The following is a 25,327-nucleotide window of genomic DNA, read 5'->3' on the forward strand; positions in this document are numbered from 1 at the left end:
TGAAGTATTTCCCGATTCAAAGTCCTTCTGAATGTTGCTTCACTCTGGGTGCAGACAGCGACATTAATGTGCAGTTGGAGCTAAAATGTTCTGAAGGAGGTTAGACAGTTAGAGGCCATTGATCTGAGTTTTATTAATTAATTTATTGTTAGTGTGGATGATCGGACATGCAGCAGTCTGTGGAGTCTCTTGTCCAACTGCTGGAGTCATACAGAGGAAGAGATAAACTTGTGAGTCTTTAATGGTCATAATGTTTTACCATCTTACATTTGTGTTAAAGGGAATTCGCTTTTTAATCACTATTTTTTAGACTTGAGTATTTATTGTATCTTATCCGATGAACTAACTATAAATTATACTGAATTGAGTTGACCATATTGTAGGAGCATATTATTTTTTGTTAATAATTAACAAAGTTTTTTTGTTTTTGTGGATAATTTAGCTAAGTTTATTCTGCTTTATTGTTTGATATCTGTTATGGGATTATGTTTTTAGGTTATTTGGTCATGTCCCTTTGTTTCTGGTTAGTTATGATTAATTTGGGTGAATTATATTTATAAACAGAGAAGCATGGAGTAAATGTTTAAGGACAGATGCACAGACTGACCAATGAGCTGGCAGGATGCTTCCCAGCAGGAGAGGAGCCAAATTCACATCAGGCAGCTGACTTAATATAAGGAAATGGTTGTATCTCAATAAAAAATAAATAAATAATAATAATAGAAGATCTAAGTTTTCCTCTCTGATAAACTGAGGTCTTTTGCTTTCAGATAAAGTCTCTTGTCAAAATGTTTTCTTCCACTTTAAGTTTTAGTCCAGAGCCAGAAGCAGAAATTGGAAAGTATGATGATGGATATTTTTCCATGTTTTCAGATATGTTATTTTGTAACAAGATTTCTGCTTGATGGCTGCAAAAGTCACAAAAGAACTGAAATTGAAACCTTGATCTTTCAAAGGTGCTGGATAAATGTGTTAGAAAAGACAGAGGAATTTAACAGCATTTAAACTGATAAAGATGTGGAGACTCAAGAGCAATAGAAGAAGATCAAAGTCATCTATTTTATAATAATTGTAATAATTAAACTGAATGAGATGTGGGTGTGCTGATAAATGAATGGGACATGGAGGAGGATGAGTATGAGGTCTGTATTCACTTTGAGCAGATGGTGTTAATAGAGGCAGCAGCCACATATCTGTTAGGAACATGTACAAATATCAACACCAATAGATAGTCTTTTCTGTTTGTTTGCCTGAGGAGAAATAAACTGAGAAAACTGAAGGAGTTCACCTGGGACATTTTTTCTTTTGCCTGCATAAATTACTTAGTCCATGGTGCATCTGTGGCCTTTGTGGATTTATTTTTTTGTGTGTCATCAAAGCTGGGCCACAACACATATATTATCATATTTCAGGTTTGGAACGTAGATAAAACTGATTAAATAAAGACACTTTATCCCGTGAGCCTTTTCCACCTTTTTTCTATCCCCATAAATAAAATATGCTGAAGAACATAATCTGGATTAGAGTCAAACTCAATACATTTGGTGTAGAATATTACTAAACATAAATAATAAAGGGATAAATAAATTGATATCATAGTAATTAGGCTACAAATATAAATTACAATGACATGCTTCATTTTTGTAGGTATATTCAGATCATTAAAAATGTTTGAATTACAATAAAGCAAGGTTTATTTTTTATTGAAGGGTTTTGTTTTGCTAATTGAACCAGCCTGATAACGTTTCTAGACAGCAAAGATCTCACTTCCCTCACTGGTTATCAGACAACCAGTTAAACAGAACCCGTCTGAGCAGATGAAGTAGGCCAAAACAGCATCTGCTGCACTGAGGGCCTCACCTGCTACAGTTATTATCAGGTTTTCAGGAACACCTGGTTAAAAACTAGCAGTATTTCAAAATGAGAGCTTTACACCAATAGCCAAACACGGTGGTGGTAGTGACATGGTCTGGGGCTGCTTTGTTGCTTCAGGACTCAGACAACCTGTTGTAGTTATACTGTTTTCTACCAGAAAAACTCTAAAGGAAAAAGACTGGCTATGATCCATAGCCACATTTAACAATGCAAAGCATAGCAGTCAGTTCATCCCTGAATGGGTGAAAAAATGAAACTAAATGAAGTTTAAACGGCAGAAATCTGGACATAAAGCCCATAGCGTTGCTGTGACTTGACCTGAAACTGGTTGTTCATGCTGGTTACCTCCCTCATGTGTTCCCACAGTTACCATTTTCAGTCAGTTTTTTTCCTTTTCTCTGTTTTGACTAACATTCTTCAGGGAATGTCTGAAAATCTCTAATTTAGTTAAGGATCTTTAGATGAATAGGCATGTACAGATGCAATTGTTGCAAAAATTAATGACATATTTTCCTTTTTTGGCGTTATTGTAGAGATCTGTTCACGTTTTTTGTGCAGTGACTCTCATCCGTTTTTTCCCACAGATCAGGACTGTCTGCTATGGCTCCCAGCTGGTGGGAGGTGTTCTCACCCGGAAAGCAGTAGCAGATGCGTCGTCTCAGCAACTGGGGAAACGTTTACTGCTGTTTTCTGCTCAGCTCAGCCACTGCAGGACAGTTTTGAGGCTGTTTGATGATCTCTCTATGCTGGCGTACTCCCACAGCTACGGACTAGGGGCTTCGGTGATCACTAAAAAACATTTCATTTATAACATTTCCGTAAATACTGAACAGATTTTAATTTATTTTGTTGTTTCAGGAGGAGGATGCGGCCATTCGCTGGATATCGGTGCTGACCAACGTGGCTGACCAGCTTTACTATCCTTGTGAGCATATCGCCTGGGCTGCGGACGCTGGGCTCATCAAAGTGAAGTCTGATAAGTGGTGGTTGTTCAGTACGGTGCTGTGGGGAACCTCGCTGCTGCTGGGGATCCTCAGGTGAGAACATCTGGACTCAGATTAGGCCAAATCTCTGATTGAGGTTTTATCTGCACTGACTCTTCCATCTTTTGTCCAAACTGACTTATTTCTAAAAATTCCACACAAGATTAATAATTTAATGTAAAAAAGGCCTTATTTCTGTTTTTCTTCCACTGAAGATATTATCTTTTACATGTAAACATCTCAATACCACGTTTGTTATTTTACAGCATTTTTTAGACTATGTACCTTGTTTTTATTAACTTATTTTCATTTCTTCCTATGTTAATTCTATAGATTTAAGAAAATAGCAATTATCTTAGTTGATTGTCTCTGATATTTGATTTCTAAAATAAATCTGCTTTCAATTACCTGCTGCCTCATCATGTATAAAATGCGGAAGGTCTCCTGGCTGCAGTTCACCAAACTCCTGCTGGAACAATTTACCCATATATTTATTCTACGTTAGAAAGAAAATAAGTAATTCATTACTTTAAACAAAATTTCTTTTTTGTATACATTTGTGTATACAAAATGACAAAATAAATCTGAGTCTAAGTCTAAATAAATAGTCATTTTAGAGAACATAATCAAAATGTACAAGATAAGCTTTTTTTTCTAAAAAAACATCTTGACCTTATATGTTACTCCATATAACAAATACTTCCATATTATATACAAGTACCTATCTAAAAATGACTTCCTGCTTCCCTAAACTTTCTCAGGGCGACGTTTTACAGAGCTAACCTGGAACTTATTGGTCACCATCTTACTTAAAGCCGACCTTTTAAAATAGTAAGATTCATGAAAGTACCCAGTAAGTCCAGCAAATATAAGCATGTTCTCTTAAAGTAACGTTAAAGCTGCTAGCTTTTATCTAAGTAGTTTAAATCTAAAGTACTTTTAAAATGGCTTTAGACAATTTCTTTTTTTGTAAGTGCAGCCTTGAAAAAAGTAAAAAATACATACCGGTAAAAAAAAAATTTATCAAATACTCAGATTAAGACAAAACCCCTCCAAAAACTAATGTCTGTTCTCATACGTAGGAAGTGATTTCGGATAAAGTCCAAAGAAGGTCCCAGAAAATTCAACAAAGTAATCTGAAGCCGTTGAAATGAACCGGTTCTTTCTTTTCAGGTTCTAGAATGTTTTTGTTTCAGACATGAACCTGAAATCTTTGAAAAGTATCCTTAAAGTTACCAAAATTAATCTATCTACATATTAATCTGTAGAGGAAATTTTTAGAAAACCACCTAAAAGTTCTGTCAGTTCACTTAAAGGTATAGTGGAGGATGTTCTTTTTCTGTGTGCATAATAAAATAAGTGCTTCTCCTTAATTGTCAATCATTCTGGTGATACGTTTACGTAAGGCCGTCCTACGTGCTCGTCCCCATTTTCACTTACCGCTGGTGAGTCTGAGATAGTGTAAAATTTTAAATCTTCTTTTGGAAAATAAGCTTGTATGAGAGATGCAAACAGCAACTTTTAAACAGAGCGTGCACGAGGAGAAATGAGCTTATGCACGCTCTTGCACCTGTTTAACAGGTGATCCCTCTCAGGAGCAGGTACAGGGTTGTGCATGTGCTTTAAGTGGAGAAGGCGGGTCTTTTCAGAAATTTGTGGAAATCATGCGCTTTACCTTTAAGAATACATTTAATTAACTGAGTGACCAGTGTCTATAATAATCCCTAAGTAATTTCAGTTCTATTTTAGTAAAGTAACCATATTTTTAGAGGAAAATAGTCCAAGATCACTGTGGAAGTTTGAAAAAACTCAAGAAAAATAACCTGATAAATAACCTGTAACCTCCAGCAAATTAAGTTTCCTTTCGAAAAGTGAAAGCTGTTTATTATGGATTTTGGAAAACCTGCAAAAAATTATTTTCACAGGAATTATTATCCCGGAAAATTTGATGGCAAATAAAAAAGTTTTGATCTTGAACAAAAAAAAACATATTGAAAAGATTCAAGCATGCTGCTAATTAGACTTTTGGTTGATATTTGAATTTCTCAGATCCCTTCGCGTTCTGCTGCTGCTGAGACGGAAGCTGAAGAAACATGACGGGGGCGGAGGAGGCAGCAGGTGTTTACTTTGCATATTAGATACTTGGAGTGAACGTACTTTATTTGCTGTAATGAATTGTGTCAGCAGCTCACAAGACAACTAGTTACACATCAATTACCAACATAGTTCAAAGTCAGAAAAGTAAGCTGATTTTTCATGGTAAAAAGTTAGATTTTTCTGCTTAGATATACAAAAGTTAGATTTTTCTGCTTAGATATACAATCTGAGTGACTGTTATCTGGTGTTGTTGTATTGGTCTGTCAACCTTTTTTAGTTAGGCTATTTTAAAATATAATTCAGTAAATTTCCAGCCCCTTCAGCCATTAATCCCATTGAATCAGCGTTTTCTTTCCTGCAGACGGTCTCACCTCCACAGGCAGATACGAGGGGAGCTGCTCTCCATCCTCAGCAGCATGGCCGATCTCTGTAATGCCGTTCACTGGATGCCACCAGGATTTCTTTGGGCAGAACGGTTCCCCAGCTGGCTGGTGGGCTTACTGGGCACCACCTCCTCTCTGATAGGATTGATTCAGATGAATAGCAGCAGCAATGAGCTGTCAGACAGCACGGTGTCGTCTTCACAATGAGGAGGAGGCGGCCTATGAGTCCTTGCAGGTTTTTGATCAGATCAGAGTATCTATTTAGATTAATTTCTGTCTCAATAGACTATTAAAGCTGCAGACTTCTGGATTGGTCTCTGTAGGTGAATAAATCCCTCTGCTGTCTTTCAGAAATATTTTTAACATTCTGAGATTAACCTTTGCTTAAATGCAATTTGAAATGTTGGTTATGTGAAAATAGCATTTAGAAAATCTACTTTTTAAAGCAGTTTTGTCAATTTAGAAACATTTTTAAATCATTAACTGATAATGGTTCAATCATGGTTTCATCATCTTTTCGTGCCATTTCAGCATTTTGCCGAAGGGGGACACTGTGTCTATATCTTCTTATCTTAGAATATGTTTTGATGAATAGAATTGTTTTATTGTTTGCAATGCAAACTTAAATCCACCTACATGACAAGTTCATTTCAGTGTTAAGGTTAAAGCTTATCATAGAAGACTATTAAACATACAGCTACATGTTAGACTTTAGGAGAGGTGAGTGAAAATATTTCCCTCCTTGAATTGCAGAATTAACTGTAAATATGAAAAGATTGCACTTTAATGTTTCAGGCAATTAAGCACATTTTAATAAGACACAGATAACCTGAGGAAATACAAAACAAACTGTGATTCTATAATTTTTAACTGTAAAAATGTAATTATTTTAGGTTTTAAACACCTTTGGAATCATCTGACAGACTTTTGCTTGTTTGGGGTCAGCAGTGAGTTTGACCGTGGGGCTCTCAGATGGATTTGATTTCTGTCCTGTTTCTTCTTATTAAATTCTTGATATTTATCTTAAGCTTGTTTTAAATGTTGTTTATTTATTTATTGTTTATTTGAAAGGGGACAGTGTACATTAATCAACATTAAAACAATGTAAATATACCCGAGATAGCTAAGGAGTGCTAATTTTCATCGGTAGTCCCCCAGCCAGGTATAAAAAAGGCAACCTTAAAAATAAACACAAGTATAAAATCACAAGATAAAATTAAAATACCAATTGTGTTGGTTTCATTTAGAATAGAATAGAATAGAATAAAAACTGTGGTATTAAGGCTGCAAAAAGATTATAGAAAAAATGGTCACAAAAATGTTGACCTTAGAAAATGTATAAGAATAACAGTGAAGAGTTAAAAAATACTGTATTGTAAAGTGTTTTAACAATATAAATACTGTGCACCTGGAGAATAAATAACCAATATCTAACTATGGACATTTTTACAGTAATGGATATTTGAAAATAGCCGCAACATCAAAGATGTGCAAAATGACAGCAGCATGTTGTTTAACTGACTAAGAGAGAAACTGCAAAATCAGCATGAATGTAACAAGTTGTTGAGGTTAATAGGAACAGTGATTGTTATATGTCTTACAGCTGCTGGGAGGAAGGATCTGTGATAACCCTCCCATTTGTGACTCCTTGGATGTGTTTCAAACTGAAGAAAAGCTGCAGTATTTTATAATTTTTACATTTTCCCAAAAGATATGGATTATTTAAAATAAACACATACACAGACAAACGAACAAACCAAAAAACAAACAAAATAAACTAGAAGCAGCAATAAAAAAAAAAATTCTGACTTTCCTAATCGAGATTTATACGCTCGATTAATCGGGGCTGGTAAGCAGGGAAGCTGACGTATGCGACTGTTGCTTTTAAAAGAACTCGGTAATAAAAAGTCTGTCTGCAGTAAAATAAACGCTAAAATACAGTTTATGTATTTTGTTAGATTTTTTTAAAATAAATAAACAAATCTGTGTGGTTTTCTATGAAAATTTCCTTCCATACATGTAAAAAATGTGTAAGGAGACCGAATTTGTAAGGATGATTCCGGGATTTACGGGGGGTAATTGAACGCCACATGACGAGTGGCAGCCAATAAATAAAAGCAGTAACTCGACAGCAGCACTAGCTTGAAAAAGTCAAATAGGTTCACCCCATTAAAGTATAATGCGCACTTTCTCCGTTAAATCGCCATTTTTATCGCTTGCGTTAATAGTATGACGAAAAAAATCTTAAAAGAAGTTTTAGAGAGGGTTCAAATTCCTAAACACGTCAACTCTTCTGTCGTGGCAGCCAAAGTTGTCTCTATCAGAAGAAAAGAGGAAATATTTTCAGCATTCGGTGAGAACCCGCCTTTATAACAGTTTAAAGTGCTTAAAGTGCTTTTTGCTCTTTAGTTCAACGTCTGACAATTACTGCAAAAACGAAAGAGTTAGCTTGGAGCTAGTTAAACTGCTAATTGGCTAACATTGGGCTGGTTGTAGATTTAAAATCACCATTTATTGCTTGTTTTTAATGAACTTATTTTAAATTTTCTTTACAATTATAAAATATGTCTTATCACAGACCTACAGTGTTTATTTAGTTGTGATTTTACAGTGAAGCCATTGATTATTGGTTACTTTCATAGCCATTACCTATAGACCCAAACAGGTAACAGCTACAGATAGTAATGCTGTTCTATAACAAATGTTATACAGATTCATTTAGATATAATACTAATTTAGGTTATTGCAGTATTTCAATTAAAAATGTACACAAACATACATCTTCATTCTTTCCCTTTACAACATTTATTGTAAATGTAATGACATATTTACCATAGTATGTGGGGTAAACTTACCTTGAAATAAACTAAATATTGCTTTCCAGGGACCCTTCCAGATAATTCTGCCACATTGTGATCAGAGCCAGGATTCTGCTCTGTTATGCCATCCTCCTCGTGAAACAAGATGGACTCTGACTGCTTCCTGGCTGATCAGCCTGCATGTTCGTATGCAGCTGCCCCAATGTCTGATTCTGACACTGTTATTCCTGGAGCCTCAGGAGGGGAAGTTGGTGGGCCTCCAGGGGTGGAGGATCTTGATGTCTACAGTCTGATTGAGCCTCCTCCTCTGGACTGGAGGTCAGACTCTTCCAGTGAGGCAGCTTCTGCTCATGATCTGGAAGACCCCAGAGATCCCCCCTCTGCTGAACTTCTGGATTTGACCAGTCCTGAAGACTCAGGATCTCCCCCGTTGATTGGAGGAGACTCGTTGACCGCAGTCCAGTCGTACCAACAGGTGCTTCTAGGAAATGCAGCAGATTCATGTCAGGATTTAGAAGTTAAAGAAGAAGCTGGGGGTGCTCCTGCTGGAGAGGAAATGACCCATGAGATTTTAAGAGATATTGAGAAGGAGGTTGGTAAAGAAGAGACTGAGGATTCCAACAGGAAATCAGGTGATGAGGATCACAGCCATATTCAGGCTTTGCTCAGCCAGCTTCAGATGATGGACAAAGAACCCCATGGCTGTCACTATTCCAGCCTGTCTGAACAGGAAGTCTGCCGCCACTCCATGCTAACGAATAATACTGAAGCAACAGGACTGCTTTTCTCTGAAAGCCACCATAGAGATCTGCTTGGACTGCTGCAGTGCACAGCCATCACTTCTGCGCCCCATCCTTCCCTTCAGGCCCACTTTGGTCAGAGGGACGGTGTACTCCCAGTTTCCTATGGCCAGGCGGACTCTCCGAGATGCTGGAGGCAAAGCTCCAGTTGCCAGCGGCACAGAGAAGACTCCATCACATCTCTGCCTGACGATGAATACCCTGAGCCTGTATGGATGAAGGTTGGAGAGGAGCCGCCAGAGGAGGAGTCAGGAGCAGATGGTGAAGAGGTTAGTGTAAAAATGATATAAAACAAACAATCAATTAGTTATTGCCCATAGATTAACCCATTTTCAGATGTGTTTTTGTGTCTTATGTAAAAAATACTTTAATTAGTAAATGATTCTCAACCTCGGGTTAATTAAAAGAACTGTTTGCATGGTTAATATCTAATTTCATTGATCTGGTAAATTCTCTGCTCAAAAGCCGATCTTTATTTTGATGCTCAAACCCGTCAGACTTGTGATTTTAAAGTGAATCTAATTTGATCTTTTATAGGCTGCTGATGACACCCCCTCATATAAAGATGGTGAATTAACTTACTTTTGTTCTTACACTTTTAAGATCTTAATAGTGTTCTGAATAGTTTAACATATGAAGTTCTCCTTTTTTTTTTAAGTTCCTGGTCCTTGTGACCCAGAGGACCTGTTGGACGGAGTCATCTTTGGTGCCAAGTACCTGGGCTCCACTCAGATCAAATCAGACAGGAACCCTTCCACAAACGCTCGCATGACCCAGGCTCAGGAGGCTGTTGATAGGATAAAGGTAAGTGATTAAAAAAAGCAACAAAACAATGAAAATCATTTTACTTGGTGTTGTTTTAGATCCCTCTAGTGTGGCCTATTAGAAATGAATGGGTTTGCAGTGATAATCAGACCAGTTTTGATGGTTCCGGATTAGATTGTGTTGTGTTTGCTTGTAGGCTCCAGAGGGAGAGTCTCAGCCAATGACTGAAGTGGATCTGTTCATCTCCACTAAACGAATCAAAGTGCTCACAGCTGACACACAGGTATGGAGGTTTATGACTACAGGCATCAACTTTTTCTTCTCTTAGTTTTCACCTTCTCTAGAAAGGTTAAGCTCAGTAAATTAAAAGATCCTAAAAGCACTAATTTATTTAATAAATATTATTGAAAAAGTGATATTTCTATTATATAGATTTATTATCTAGAAGGGGCGTGTATCAACTCTTTTTTTAATTTTTATTATTAGTTATTATTTTAACCTACATTAAATGTTTCTCAGGAACATTGCGTACAATCAATTGAGAAAGGACTCAGACACAGAAGTCATATGATATGGCCGCCATATTTACGGGGAAGACGGCTTTTGAGGCAGCTGTGCCGCAGACAGTCATGGTCGCCATAATAAGGATGCTTCTAAAAATGCTTGCTGTTCCTGATGTGCTGTATCCAACAATCTTAATGAAACGTTGAGTGGAATAAAATGGTGCCAGTAGATGAAAAAGCCACAGGAATAAACGCTGCCTTGATAGGAGCTACCACCTGTGTAACCAAATTCACAGGCCTTGTAATAACATAGACCTGAACTAAACATCAGAAACACAGCTGTGAGTGGCTATTGGAAAACAATGATGGCGGTCTGAGCATTTATTTAAAAGTGCAAAGATAATAAATTAATGCTGGCCTTAAAACTGGTTTTACCCTATCATTTTAAGGAGCTTTTTTATGTTTATGTTGTGATCTGCATGTTTTTTTTGGATGTCCATTTCTTTAATATTTGAACAATCTATTAAAAAATATTTTAGTCTTTTATTATTCAAACATAAAAACAATAATCCAATTTAGTTTTTTTTTTTTCCAATGGAGAATCAAAGCACATATCCTATATTGTAAAATTAGGCTATACTGTTTCTAAAGTGTGTTTTTGGATCTAAACAAATTTTGTTTACATGGGCTAAAGTTAAAACCTGCTCGCAGGGTTCTAAAGGTAGCTGACCTCTGATAAGAGTACCTTGATAAATAGTTGACTGATACTCGGGTCAGGCCCAACTCATGTTTTGTTTCCTCTTAGGAAGCTATGATGGATCACTCTCTGCAGACGATTTCTTACATAGCAGACATTGGGGACATTGTGGTCCTAATGGCACGGAGGAAACTTAAAGGACAGGATGGGGAGGCTGCATCCCACGCTTCATCTCAAAAGAAGTGCCTGATGATCTGCCATGTGTTCTCCTCTGAGGATGTGAGTCTATCCAGTTGTTTGAACAGTTATGTTACTCATTGTAAGATTTAGCAGAACATTGTATGCAGGTATTGTATAGCAGCTCCTGCTCTGCGCAGTGAAGCTCAGTTTTTGATCCTCTGAGAATCAAATGTTCTGGCTCTTGTCCTATTTTCCCATAAATGGAAACAATTAATTTCTGTCAGCAAGATGGTAGCTGTGGGAATTTTAAGACCCCCTGGAAAAATGGCTTCTGTCATTTATTTCACATTTTACCTGAAAAGTTTGTTGAAGTTTTTGTTTCTTTCAGTTTTAAAAGGGAAGTGTTTGGGCTTGACTGTGTTTTTAATGACATTTGAGTGTTAAAGGGATTTTATTTTTCATTCTTCACTGATCTACCATCTTCTTGGACGTATAAACATTGGACCTGCTTTGGTCCTCATTTGCCTCTTTCTTCCCGCCTCCTCTTAAAGGCTCAGGTCATAGCTCAGGCGATTGGACAGGCTTTTGGAGTGGCCTACCAGCAGTTCCTTCAGACCAATGGCATCAAGGCAAGCGATCTGAAACCAGGCGAATACAGCAACTACCTGGATAGCCAAGAACTCTACAACGGAGACCTGGCCCACTTCTCAGACTCTCAGAACCTTCGAGAGGTGAGTGAAATAATTAAAGCTTTATGATCCGACTTAATCTATATTGACCCATTTTTTAACTTTTACATGTTTAAAGAATTCATGTATTTTGGTAGGTAACAAATTGCATTGGTTGGGTTAATAAACAAGCTATATTGTTAGATTTAAGTAGAATTCATTTATCTGTCAGAATTATTTCTCTCTCAGTTGTAGGTATTAAATTCTAGATTTTAGTGAATTTTTGACATTATTATAGGACCTATGGTTGACCTTTATCAAGAGATTTTTCTATTAAATCAGTGCAGCTCCTCCAATGTTACCAACAGCCTTTTTGATTATTGCTCTTTTCCAGGTTTTCCATTTGCATATTATGCACTGCTTTGTGTTGGTCAATCACATATAATGCCAATAAGAACAAACTGCAGTTTGTGGATTACAACATAATCCTTCAGAAAGCTGCCGTGAATGCTGACAATATGAATTTAAAACCATAAAATACTGTCATTTGTCAATTAAAGGGAAGGTGGTAATCTTTGTATTTAAAGTAAATATGGCTTCTAAGTTATAAAAACTTTTGTTTCATAGTTCATTCCTGTTTATTTTTTACCCGTTTATCATCTTTTAATTTAGTATTTTGTTTAATATCATGAAACAATAGTCTAAATGTATTATAATCGAATCTTTAATATTTTGTGAAAAAATAGGTTTGATTAGATATGAATAATTATTAAAAGACAAAGGTTAATAAAAAATATAGTGATTTTAATGAAATCCAGTAAAGAGGGTCACCACCAGATTATTAGGGAACAACAAGCCTGCAGCCCTCAGGCAGTTGCTTATTGTCTTATAAAAACCTGCCTGGTGAGGTGTGGTGATATAGAGCCACACATGGAGAAATACATCTAGAACTTGCATTCTCAATAGTAAATATTGCAGATGTATACAGGATAAAAACGAGGAAAAAAATCTCAACAAGATACAAGGAAAAAAGGGAAACTGAACTTCAAAATAATTAACTCAAGAAACTCTTTAACCAAACTAATGTCACCCGTCCCAACTAATAGATAAAAATGGAAATAATGAGAAAAACTATTAAACAAAAATAATTAGTGACTATATAGAAATAATAAAACTGAAACCAATAACCTATGAAATAATAAAGTGATATCCCAGTTTAGTTTGAACTGGGATAGAAATACTCCAGTATTGGCGAAATCGGGGCCAGTTAGCCCTAAAGAAGCAGGGAAATTAAACGTAATTTAGTCCTTTATTGGAGTGATGGACTACCAAGATGGTGGCAAATAGGTGACGTTGACTCATTTTACTGGACAGACAGTGGCTGTTATGATGTCACATCTAAAATTAGTGGCTCAGCTAAATAACAGATGATTTAAAAGCTGCATCCTCGGGGAGTCCCACTTGTAGCTTAAAGTACATGAAATACGAATATGAATATGCTGCTATGGCAGATCACGAAAAACAGAATATATTTAAATATATGTAAATGTTCATTGTTAATAGTGATCAAATGTGTGTGTTTGTGGTTCAGATAGCTATCACTAAGGCTGCTGGCGAGATCCTGGGGCTGGCCGTGGTGGAGTCGGGTTGGGGCTCCATCCTGCCCACTGTGGTGGTGGCCAACCTTCTCCATGGGGGTCCAGCAGAGCGCTGTGGTGAGCTCAGCATTGGTGATCGCATCATGTCTGTCAATGGAACCAGCTTAGTCGGTCTGCCCATCACCACCTGCCAAAACATCCTCCGGGTAAGAATAGACCTAGACCCAAGCTGGTCATGAGAAGTAACTTGGCTTTTTAATGCAACATTTATAAAAAAGAAAGGTTTCTCTAATGGTTTCTTTTCTACCTGTCCTTGTTTCATCAGTGCTCTAGGTGGCACTGTCATGCAAATATTCTTGATTTGGTAATAGGTTCTGCTTTGAGCCGAGAATGAATGTGTATATCGAGTCTTGTCTTTCATCTTAAAGACAAATTTAGACCTCAGTTTGAGAGAAAAATCTAATATTTTATCATACTGGTAGTTGTACTTACCACTTACCATCTCCACTCTATCCTGGAACGGGTTGGGGAGGGGCATTAGTCTCAGCAGAGACTCTTAGATTTTCCTCTCTCAAGAAACCTCTTGTAGCTCCTTTATTGGAAGCCGAGCTGTTCAAGGAGAAGCCAAGAGACGTGGTCCCTCCAGTGTGTCCTGGGTCATCTCATGCACTGACACATAACTAGGACTGTGTGGGCGTTCCTACTCCTGTGTAGTTAGGCTTAGGGTTGTTAAATCAATGAGCCAGTTAGGACAAATTTCATCCACCTCCAAAGCCACGAGTTTTGACCTGCCAAATGACTGAGGCCTGGGTGATGGAAAAAGTCCAACCCCAAGCTGCCATTCTACTTTGGGAGATCTTAAAAGTATTTCTTCCTCTAACCAACAATGTCTTCAATCAGAGTTAGCTGCTCCCCAATCCCACTAAAAATGGTGTTAGTGAAGCTCTGCCTCCCTAGCCTGACGTAGTCTTACTCAATTCTAGTCAGAATATGAGTCTGATACTGCTCCATAGAGCTGTGATTATGGGGCGTGTTTCGAACGAACCAGGGAAAAAAATGCCTCTGCACTCAATTGGATAGACCTACAACCAATAAGAGCAACGGAGTGCGTGACATATGTTAAGCGACCAAGGGAGCCAGCCGATAAATTAAACTTTTGCCGAATCCCGTAGGAAGGACGCCAAAAATATCTTTCTTTTCAACAAATGCCTGTTCTCTGTTTCTCTGTTCCTCTTTTAAAATAAATTTGCTGTCGATATCTTCTAGAACAGACCTAATAGCAGAATCTACACACCTCAACTCTCCAGCGGCAGCCATTGTTGTTGTCACCCAAGCGCGCTTTGGTGACGTGGTTGATTACGTTACTGTTGATCATCTGTCCATCATCGTATAAAGCCCGCCCTGACAATTTGATTGGCCCAACCAGATATTGGGCGAGCATACTCGCGCTACTATTGAGCAATGCCAGACCGAACTTCCCGACCTCAAACGTTGTGGGCGGGACTAAGTTCGGAATGGCACCCAGGCTACTGCCTCCCCTCTCAGAGAAGGGAGTTGAATACGTCCCTCCTGGACACTCCACTAGACCTTCCCAGCAGACCTCACTACCTAGATAGGCCTGCCGGGGCTTTCCAACTCCTCCTCCAGCGTATCTTCACCCGGTGGTGATCAGTGGACAGCTACACCCCTCTCTTCACCTGAGTCTCCAAGGCATATGTCTGACCGTCAGAAGATATGATTACAATGTCAATCGATCATCAACCTCCGGTCTACAGTGTCCTGGTGTAAAGTGTACTGATGGACATCCTCATGCTTGAACATTGTCTTCATTATAGACAAACTATAGCCTGCACAGAAGTCCAATAATGAAACGCATCTCAAGTTCAGAGCTGTGGGTCTAATCCTCCTGACCACGCCCCTCCACATATCACTGTCTTTTCCACATGGGTGTTGAACCCCCCCAGTAAATTGATGGAATCCCTGAGGATGGGTTATATCCATGCTTGGCCTGGATAGTTCCTAGGAAGAGGAACCCAACCACCAGGCATTTCCTTGACAAATCTCAACTCCAGGGCTTCATCCAGTGGGAGATCCCGGCTCTGCAGTACTCTGTTGATTAATTATTTAGTCTTTATAAAGGCTTCTTGTCTGACTTGCCACCCAGATTCTGTTTGCCTATTGGAGAGTCTAACAGCAGTATTTAAACACTGTTAGCAGTGATTTGTTCTTCATTTTTTGTACTGTTTTAATTTCTTTCTATATTTATTGCCATTAGCAAAGAATATTTAGCACATAGATCAGATTTATTGTATATTACATTTATTATTATTATATATTATTTTCTTTTTAACAAGGACCTTAAGAGCCAAAAGTATGTGAAGCTCAGCATCGTCCACTGCCCTCCAGTCACCATGGCGATCATAAAGAGACCCGATCCCAAGTATCAGCTTGGCTTCAGCGTGGACGATGGCATTGTAAGTCATTTTGCAATTTTTTTTTTTATATCCCGGTCTATCCAACTTTTTGTTGCTCTCTTTTGTGGAGCAGTAGACGATTGGGAACAGATAAAGCATTTACTCTTTCATTTACGGTTCCTTTTGTTTTTAGGAAATCTTACAACTTTTGTCAAATGTTTGCAGATTTGCAGTCTGATGAGAGGGGGTATCGCAGAGAGAGGGGGGATCCGTGTTGGACACCGCATCATTGAAATCAATGGGCAAAGTGTTGTTGCTACTTCCCACGACAAGATCATCCAGATCCTGACAAATGCGGTTGGAGAGGTCAGTGTCCATTAAAAGCTCAGGTGAAACGGTCTGCATGAATATAGCGCTACATAACGGATCTTGACATCTGGAGTATTGTAAAAATTCAGTGAATTTTCCTGTTTCTTGACAGATTCATTTGAAGACGATGCCTGCTTCAACGTATCGACTGCTAACGGGACAGGAGCAGCCGGTGTTTCTTTGAGCACTCCTCCTGCTTCACAAGGATGTTTTATCGAAGTGTTTAAGCTACATAAGCTTCCGCCAAACTATATAATATGCAATTTGAATCGCACATCTGTTGTCATAGTGCAGCCACTGTTCAACAAATCAGACTAGCTGTGTCTTTGATATTTTAATATGACAGCAATATTTAAAATATAAGAGTTAGAGGATTTAATTGTTTTTATTTATTAGATTTTTTAGAATGGGTAATTTTTTTGTTTTTTTTAACTTGGATGCTCACTCCATCAACTTAGACAATGGTAAGAATAATCAGGTAAAGTGCGCCTGAGTCTTCCAGCCTTACATGCTTTCTGAGGAAATCTTTTATAAACCTACTTGAAGAAGTGACCTAATTGAATCAAGATAAAGGTCTGAGTGTTTTAGTGTGACATCCTGTTCATCATGTTTTTATGCACATCAGCTGTCTACCCATCACAAACGTTAGTGAAGATTGCGTCTTCGTGCAGTGTTTCACTAACGTGTCGGGTCTTTCCTCGATTTAAGGTCAATGCCTAATTTCATAGAGATATAAATATGTTTGTATGTTTCATGCTGATATGGATGCTCAATAAAATGTTTATTAATATAACTTTTGAGAATCTGTGAATGCTCGAACAAATAAAGAATATAAAGGTTATCTTCTTGATCCCTTCGGCTTTCTATATACTCACTAGGGCATTTACACACATAGGAACTTTCATGAGATTTAATATGCAGTCTATGCACATCCTCTGAATACATACCAACTTTATCGCTCATCTTGGAAAGTATTTCACAATGTATAGAATAGTTCATGGGATTCTTTGATTATTCTTTCAAAAATTCCTTATAGTAGCCCAGGACTGATGTTGGATAGAATAACCTGTTTCGCAGTTCTCACTCTTAATTCATCCTGAAGGTGCTCCATAACTTAATAAATGTAACTTTATTGATTTCACAATGGAGAAATTAACTCTCTGTATTAAACCCCTCCCCTTTGGGGAGCTCTGGGCTGCCACTGTGCAGCTCCCAGGGGTTAAGGGTCTTACTCAGAGACCCAGAGTGGGAGTCTGTGAGAGTGGGTCTTGGACTCACAAGCCCTGAGGTTCCAAGTCCTATGCCCTAACCACAAGGGCGCCACTCCCCTATAAATTCACTCATTACTTGAGGTCATTATTTTTTTTAAAAGTCAGTCAAGTTTCCTACCACCAGACCAGCTTGAAGGCTGTTTTTTCACCGATGCACAGTCATGTAACTGCCTCGATGAATAAAGTGTAAAAGACTTCCACAATGTCTTTGCATTCTGCAGCTTTAAGAGATCATTAAATCAAGAAGCTGAACTCAGCTTCTGAAAGGTAAACATTCTACTTGGTTGTCAGAAACTCAAATCTGGCGTCTCGCAAACCCCAAACCTATCCGCTGAATCAGAGCTAACCTGAAGGTCATGTGAAGTTTGTAGGTCTGTAGACACTAATTCTACATTAACCTTTCCTCTCTGTCTCAGTATCAGTGGATCCCTCTGTTATTTTATGTGGCCGAGTTGCTGACTTTACCAAAGGCTTTTACTTAATTATAACACCATCAACTGCAAAATACTTTGTGGTACAGTAATTTTATGGCTGATATGATATCCTCTACACTTCAGTGATCAGCACAATAGCTTAGAACAATTGAATTAGCAACAGTAAATTACATAATCCAACAGTTAATATACAATGCTGAGAACAAGAAATATGTTGTGATTGTGTGTTATAGCTTTGGGATAAAAAAAAAATAGAGCTTGCAACTATATTATCAAGCCACACTGTGTTTATTTTGCTGTATTTAGAATGGTTAACATATATTTACTTCAGTAACTTTATGAAAAAATATTTAATTATAGGAGTAGCTGTACTGTACGTTCTACATTACCTTCTGAAAAATAATGGATGTGAAAAACTTTGATTTGGAAAGATTTCCACTGCTTAGATTTGTCATTTTATAATGTAGTTTATTTCTTCATTTTCTCAATACTGTTTTGTTTCCATAACATTCTTTTTATAAATATAATCAGATTCACTTATCATTCTAGTACTCTGTATTTAAACTGCATTTTTTTTTACCAAATATTTTACTGTCACTCGTAATCTTCAAATGACTGCTTTTTATTCTTACCTAAGAAGAAATATGTTGTAGCTTTTCTTTTACTTGGGTATAATTTCCATATTTAGCACATCTGTAAACTGATTACTAAAGATATTCCCAATAAATCCACTCCTACGCAATCATTGGCTTAACGAGTTTCCTAGGGTTACGAAATCATAAATTTTAACCAATCGGATTCTTAACCGGTTTATTTTGCCACGGCCCCCGAAAGAAAGCCGACCAATCAGTTTCGCCGGTGGGCGGGCCTCACCAGCTCCCACCTGCTGACAGAAACACTGTGAAGTCAAAGTCAAGCTACCCAGTATGTGTTGCTGTTCATGAGATTTTAGAGTTTATCCAGCATTTACGGATAGGTTTACACATTGGACGATGTTTTTAAATTATTGTTATTATTTTAAACTGCCTTCGGAATGAATCTCTAAATCCGGAGACATCACTATGAGAAGCTAGGAAGGGGAAGCTAGCGTTACCCAATCAAGAATTTACTGTTTTGCTTCCGAGTTTATCATTTACCGAGGTAATTATTTTTTACTCACATTGTAAACGGCTGTTATAGCATAGTTGTATTTTTATTTCCGTTTAAATAAATGACAAATATCTTTACATTGTCTTGAGCACAGCTTATTTTATCAACTGACGTCCATTCATTGTATAATAACTAAATATTATCAATGTTAATGTTTGAGTTTTAGACCATAGGGGGTTTTAAATATGAGACGTTTAGTAGCTTTAAGTACTAAATCCTTTACATGTAGTGACTTCCGGATGTATACTTTGGGGATGATTTGCATAGGAAATAAGTTTAAGCAATCATTTTTTTAGCAGGGCAAGAACACAACAACTGATATTTGTTAACCAGAGCTTGATAAAAAGCATAGTAGGGTGAAAGTAAGTGTCTTCTGGTAGAAGAAGGTAAGCTGTTAGGATCAGGAGGATTTCAGGATCAAGCAAAGGGATTGTCTGTGCTGAGCAGAAAGCAGCAGGCAGGAAACACAACCTTTACTCCACAAGCACACCAGGTTAAAAACTACAAAGCCTTTCTTTTTTTCTATTCTCCTTCATGTCAAGGAAAAGATTAGATAAAAAAAAAAATGAAGGGAATCAGTCATTTTCTTTCAAACATCACCTCTGTTTTCTTGTTTGTGGTTTTATTTTTTTTAATATTCCTTTACTTGACCTATATATATATTATGAGTGGAGAATTTGAAAGATCATATATCCAACACAAAGCACGCATGATTGATTATCATCTTTTCCCATTCTGGAATCAGATTGTGTTTTTTTTGCAGGTGAACATCATGGCCCGGTAACAACAGGGAGCTATGGGGTTTTTCAGGCAGCTCTACCTCCTCCTGTGGAAAAACATCACATACCGCAGGAGAAACAAGGTCCTTACATGCTTATCTTTCATACTCTAATATTAAAGTGTGTAGATTGTGACATTATTTTCTTTTTATTAGGACACATTTAAAGTTACATTTCAGCACCGTCCCTTAAAAGTGTTTACAAAAATACATTCATTTGATATAAAGCTCTGACCTGGTATTTGTATTTGACTGTTAATAAAATAAGAACTGTATCTAAGTTGATATTTGAGAAAAAACAGTATGTTATGTTTTAAATTAAAGTCTTTATTTGTTTTCTGAAATGTTAAGAAGAGATTTTGCTCCAATTGATCACTAGCTATTTATAGTAGCGGAAGAAGCTACATCACCCGGTGATTTGAAAGAGCATTAGATAATAATCAGCTATATATTTAATGTTAATCTTACTATAAGTACAAAATAGAATTAACTGATTGTGGTCACATGTCAGATTTTAGGTTAATTTCTAATTGTGAGTGTAAATTCTTTGTGATTACTAAGTTAATAATCCTGAATATGTGTAAATTCCCTGCAGATCCAGCTGATAATTGAGCTCCTCTGGCCGCTCTTCCTTTTTGTCATCCTCATCTCTGTTCGTCATTCCCACCCTCCTTACAAACAAGGCCAATGTAAGTCATCTATTGTTCTTCATGTGTTTTTAAACAAACACACACCCACACACCTCGCAGTGGTCTTACGCCATCAAGTTAATCAAGATTAACTGACTCAGAGTGGTGTTGGTGCCTTGCACTAGTCTTTGTTTCCCTGCAGTGTTAACGACCCTCTGTGACAGGTTTTCTCAGTAGAATTAGGCTGCACATGTGATGCGGTCACATAAGAAAACAATGAACAAGGTGTCTCTCATAACTTTATCTCAGCAGAAGGAAAAAAGTCTTCTATTGCAGTTAGAATTCTTCTTTTTTTATTTGCCTGCTGTTTAAATTTACTGCTGACCTATGCTTGCTTAATATGGAAGGATATAGATTTTCTTTTCTTTTTTTATTCTTTATTTAGACAGGAAAATCTCTTGAGACTTGATCTCTAATCAAGAGAGACTTTATGATTTGCAAAGGTATTTTTACCACTTAAACTTTTCCACATTTTCTTCTATTGCATTCACAAACTTTTCCGTTTTATTTAAATTTATGGGAGGAACAAAACAAAGTAGAACATATTTTATGCCATTAACATGAACTTAATGGAGAGCATTGCTGTTACTATATTATTTATTTAGTTATGTATTCATTTATGTCATATAATAACAATGTGTTTTTTTCTCTTCTTTTTCTAAATAAACAATATGAAAAATATTTTTTTCCCCCTTTTTTTAAATGAACATAAACATATTAGGAAGAGTAAAAAGGCTTAAAGTACCTGTCCCCTTTCAAACATCATAAAAGAAAAAACAGCTACTTTATGAATGAATATAAACCATACCCTAACAATTAATAACATACCATATACAATAATATTTATTCATATCCGGTCTTTATATATATCTAAAAACGTATTTTTCATAATTTGTCTTATAAAATTTCAAGAGGAAGCTGCCAAGATGTTGATGTTTAATCTGAAGTGGCTAGAGATCCACAGCTTAGAAGGGAAAAGCAGCTATCAGTTATGTGGACCATCAATCTGTTCTTTTGGGAAGAGTGCAATTGTCCTTAAGAAAAGCCCTAAGAGGTCCCTTTGGAAGTCCCTCTGGTCAAATGACACCAATTTAAACTTTTTTCCCCCCGATACATTTGATGTTTATGAGCTGAAAAACGAACGTTGCAGCAAACAAGATGAAACATTTCCCCCATAAACCATGTTTGCAATATCAGGCTGTGTGAATGCTTCGCTTCAGCAGGAGCAACCAAACGGGTCAGAGTTGTTGGGAAGATGGATGAAGCTAAATCCGGGCCACCCAAAGTCGGCCCTTGAGGGCCGCTGTCCTGCAGGTTTTAGAGGTTTCCCTGCTTTATCACAGATAATTTCCATCGATAGCTGATAAACAGGCTTTTGCTGAACTGCAGTCATCAAAATCATCTTATTCTAAGCAGGGAAACCTCCAAAACCCTCAGGACAGAGGCTCTTTGGACTGCCCTGAGCTAAATAAAGGCAAACCTGAAAGAAAACCTGTTTAAGATTTAAAACTGAGAGGTTCATCCTCCATCGGGATCTTCAAAAGACTTGCACACTATGAATTTTCAGACACATCATCCAGATTGAATACGTATCAGTGAACTGCAAGAAAGAGTTGGCCAAAATTAAGCTGTGCCCATCCAGCCTGGTTTTAGATTTGTTTCATCCCTTTTCTCCCACCTTACAAATCATCCACTATTTTGAATTTTTATATACAAGCCAGATAAAACACTTTGGGGTTTGTGGTTGTAACTTTAAATGTAAAAACAAAAAAACAACATAAAAACAAAGTTTGGTGGTTGGTTTTGTCTCTTATGTATCTGAAGAATCTTGTCCGAAAGTTGTTGCTGCTTTGTTCACATGATGCTACCTTGAGTTGGTGTTATGATCTTTACTCCTCTGGCTTCGGTGGATTGTACTAAAGAGCTGTCTTGTGCCGTATCTGTGCATCCTAAATGTTTTTCTCTTTGACCTACTTGCAGGTCACTTCCCAAACAAAGCCTTGCCGTCGGTAGGCACTGTTCCCTGGATTCAAAGCATCATCTGCAACATCAATAATCCCTGCTTCCACAGCCCAACGCCGGGGGAAACACCGGGCCAAGTGGGAAACTTTGACAACTCGATGTGGGTAGAACAGATGACACAGTTTTCTTATCTTTAAGTTGTTTGGGATTTAAACTTAACTTATCGCTTGATTTATTTGTTTTGAACTATATTATCAGGAGAGCTTTAGAAAACACAATGTTCTGTTCTGTTGTGTTAAAACCAAAATAAATGGCATAATCTTTGATAGCAGATTATAATACATAAAATATAGTCCTTGTAAAACGGGAAAGCATTGTAGCAGTTTTTAGGGACTTTGTCTCCATTGGTGCCTTGTTCCTTTAGATTGATAAATAACTATTTATGTAGAAAGAGTACAATTAACTAATAGTGTTGCTCTTGTTCTTTGACATCTGAAATTAAAATGTTTTTTTTTTTTAAATAACCAGTCAGATTTAACTCTTAATTTCTAAACAGAGGTGCAAAAAGATCACATATTCTTCACTTAAATAAAAGTCCTGATACTTGTGTGAAAAATGACTTTGCTAAAAGTAAAAGTACAGATTGAACTCCTTTACTTAAGTAAAAATATCAAAGTACAGGTTCTACATTGTACTTAATTACAAAATTAAAATAAAGTTTTTACCTTAAAAGATTCAAAATAATTTATAGGCTCCCTTTTAAAAAAAGAGAAGAAAAAAAAAATTGGCTATTTTTCCTCTTTTGCTCACTATGTTGTAAGAGGAAGCAGAAAATATGCTGATTCAATGTTGTTTGGTTCTAAATTGTTTTTTTTCAAAGAGTAATACAGGTTGAACTCAATAGAGGTCCTAAATAAGCAGTGAATATTTAATAGAGCTCTGGTATCTGTGCTTCTTTCTGTATATCTGCTTGTGCCTCACAGATTAATTATTTCAGCCCTGGTATGTATATTTGTATAAAGTACACTTCAACATACTTTTCCAGTTTAACCAATAATGGAAAGGCGGATTGTTTTTACTAATGTTTCAAACTTTTTGTGTTGTGGCAAAGATAAATTTTAAACATAGAAAGTACAGGATGAAATCAAGATGAGGATAATGGTGGCTTAAAAAAACATTTTGATTACATTTTCTGCAATATCTCCTAGCCCTTCGTTATCAGTGTTTTTTTAAGACTAACATTAAGCTGATCTATTTGTTTATTTAACTTACCAGAAGCAAGCAACTAATCTGAGTCAGAATTGAAAATGTATTTTGCTGCGTCTGGTTATATCTGAGATGTAAAAGTCACCAGTTGTTGGCTGTTAAGAATAAGGAAACAGTTTTTCTGAGTTAACATCCCCTACATTGTTGTTTCCCCCCAGATTGTCTCGTCTTTTTGTGGATGCTCAGACGGTTTTGTCCTACAGTGGCAACCGCAGCTTCTCCACCTTTCAGGACCTGATGGGAAGTGTCCGGCTGCTGGGAGAAAGATTTGGATCCCTACCAAGTACTTTTTAAAATATTTTCTTGGCACTAAGAAGTCACATTTTATACATTTAGAAACAAGGCAAATATAATTTGTCACCTTTGAGATATTTTCCTCCCAGTCTGACTATGGTCCAGTATCTTAGATTTTAATACTAATAATAGATGCCTGTAGTCTCTGTTTCTGCACATGTATTCTTTTTTTTATGTTAAATTTGTGGGAATCAGGTGTCCTTCTGTGTTGTGCACAATCTACCTCTTTGAGGTAAAAAGATTGGCTGTTATTTTGAAGAAAGTTTCTAATTCAGCTTTAATCTAAATGGTTATTTCACAGTTTCTAACACCTTATTACCACTTTTGATCATCTGTAGTTTTTAGAGGTATTTGTTTGGCCTAACTGGTTAAACCTGAAGTATTCTACATCCTTTAAAGCAGAGGTCAGTATTTATTTGTTCAACTTGCCGTGTAGAATCTCACCATTATAAATAATTTAAACAGAAGTTACTTACTATGCAAGAGGTGGCATTAAGGAAACGCTGTCTTGAACTGTTTTAGATTATCAAGAATTATCATGTTTTTAAAATCCTGAAAAGAACATTTTGTTTTGGGCTCTTTCTGGCACTGATTAGATAAAAAGAATAAAATAGAAACAGGAAGAAAGGAGATGCAGGTCATTCACATGGGAACTGCTCCCTCTGAGTCTGTGGATGGTACATGTCTAAAGTTTATATCAAATTTTGTCTTAGTAATGCACAGACATTACAGTTGTATGACAGCAAGTCAAAGTTATGTTAGGTGCTTTAGAGTTAGATAGCTAGGAAATTATATTGTAAAAGAAAAGATATACAGAAATGGTGGTGAGCTATAATGCAATTTAAAAATGTGGAAAAAAAAAAGCGTGACACATTTGTCTATCAGTGTTTTTTAAACACACTTGCTCAAGCTGAGGGTAGAAACTGTTGAAAATTATTTAAAAAGCCGATAAAATCCAGTTCATTTAGATAGCTAGAAAATCTCTACTTATTACCATTTTGAAATGTTGCATCATCAGGTGGTTATAAGTAGTTAGTGATGTTTTGGCCCCTGTGCCTGTGGATGTATATACAGGAGCATTTGTTGGGAAAACTATTGCTTCTGCAAGTCTCCTCCCATGTCTGACCCCCTGACTACTAACAAATATACAAGAAAGACACAGCTCCCCTCATGTATATTAAGCATTAAAGACATAGAAACTCTTTAAGATCTACTTTAAGTAATATGTGTCGCCTTTTTTTTACATTTGCTTCCATTACCTGTTTAACAATCGGATAACAAAAAGGGTTAAGAAGACCTTTTTTCTTCTTCTTCTCACAGGATTTGAACCAGG

The 25,327-nt window shown here is 36.9% G+C and overlaps 3 protein-coding genes across 3 annotated transcripts in view; all 3 read left to right on the plus strand.

Annotated features, from left to right (window-relative positions):
• Positions 1–6,325, plus strand: pex11g (peroxisomal biogenesis factor 11 gamma). Its single transcript, XM_015393912.1, has 5 exons — positions 1–230; positions 2,460–2,657; positions 2,734–2,912; positions 4,908–4,976; positions 5,317–6,325. Exons 1-5 carry the CDS (start codon positions 168–170, stop codon positions 5,543–5,545), a joined length of 738 nt encoding a protein of 245 aa, XP_015249398.1. The 5' UTR covers positions 1–167; the 3' UTR covers positions 5,546–6,325.
• Positions 6,326–7,433: 1,108 nt separating this feature from the next.
• Positions 7,434–16,965, plus strand: LOC107096970 (amyloid beta A4 precursor protein-binding family A member 3-like). Its single transcript, XM_015393901.1, has 11 exons — positions 7,434–7,691; positions 8,223–9,226; positions 9,495–9,525; positions 9,616–9,761; positions 9,919–10,005; positions 11,031–11,201; positions 11,654–11,833; positions 13,362–13,574; positions 15,723–15,842; positions 16,008–16,148; positions 16,264–16,965. Exons 2-11 carry the CDS (start codon positions 8,303–8,305, stop codon positions 16,333–16,335), a joined length of 2,085 nt encoding a protein of 694 aa, XP_015249387.1. The 5' UTR covers positions 7,434–7,691; positions 8,223–8,302; the 3' UTR covers positions 16,336–16,965.
• A 1,823-nt stretch (positions 16,966–18,788) lies between these two features.
• Positions 18,789–25,327, plus strand: part of LOC107096983 (ATP-binding cassette sub-family A member 1-like) — a 40,204-nt gene continuing 33,665 nt past the window's right edge. The window contains exons 1-5 of the mRNA XM_015393922.1: positions 18,789–18,996; positions 19,769–19,867; positions 20,379–20,472; positions 22,453–22,594; positions 23,859–23,983. Coding sequence (XP_015249408.1) covers positions 19,802–19,867; positions 20,379–20,472; positions 22,453–22,594; positions 23,859–23,983 — 427 coding nt within the window. The 5' untranslated portion in view covers positions 18,789–18,996; positions 19,769–19,801. The remainder of the gene's footprint in view (positions 18,997–19,768; positions 19,868–20,378; positions 20,473–22,452; positions 22,595–23,858; positions 23,984–25,327) is intronic.

Source organism: Cyprinodon variegatus, unplaced genomic scaffold, assembly GCF_000732505.1.
Source record: "Cyprinodon variegatus isolate N-32 unplaced genomic scaffold, C_variegatus-1.0 Scaffold662, whole genome shotgun sequence".
In the NCBI taxonomy this organism is placed as follows: Eukaryota; Metazoa; Chordata; class Actinopteri; order Cyprinodontiformes; family Cyprinodontidae; genus Cyprinodon; species Cyprinodon variegatus.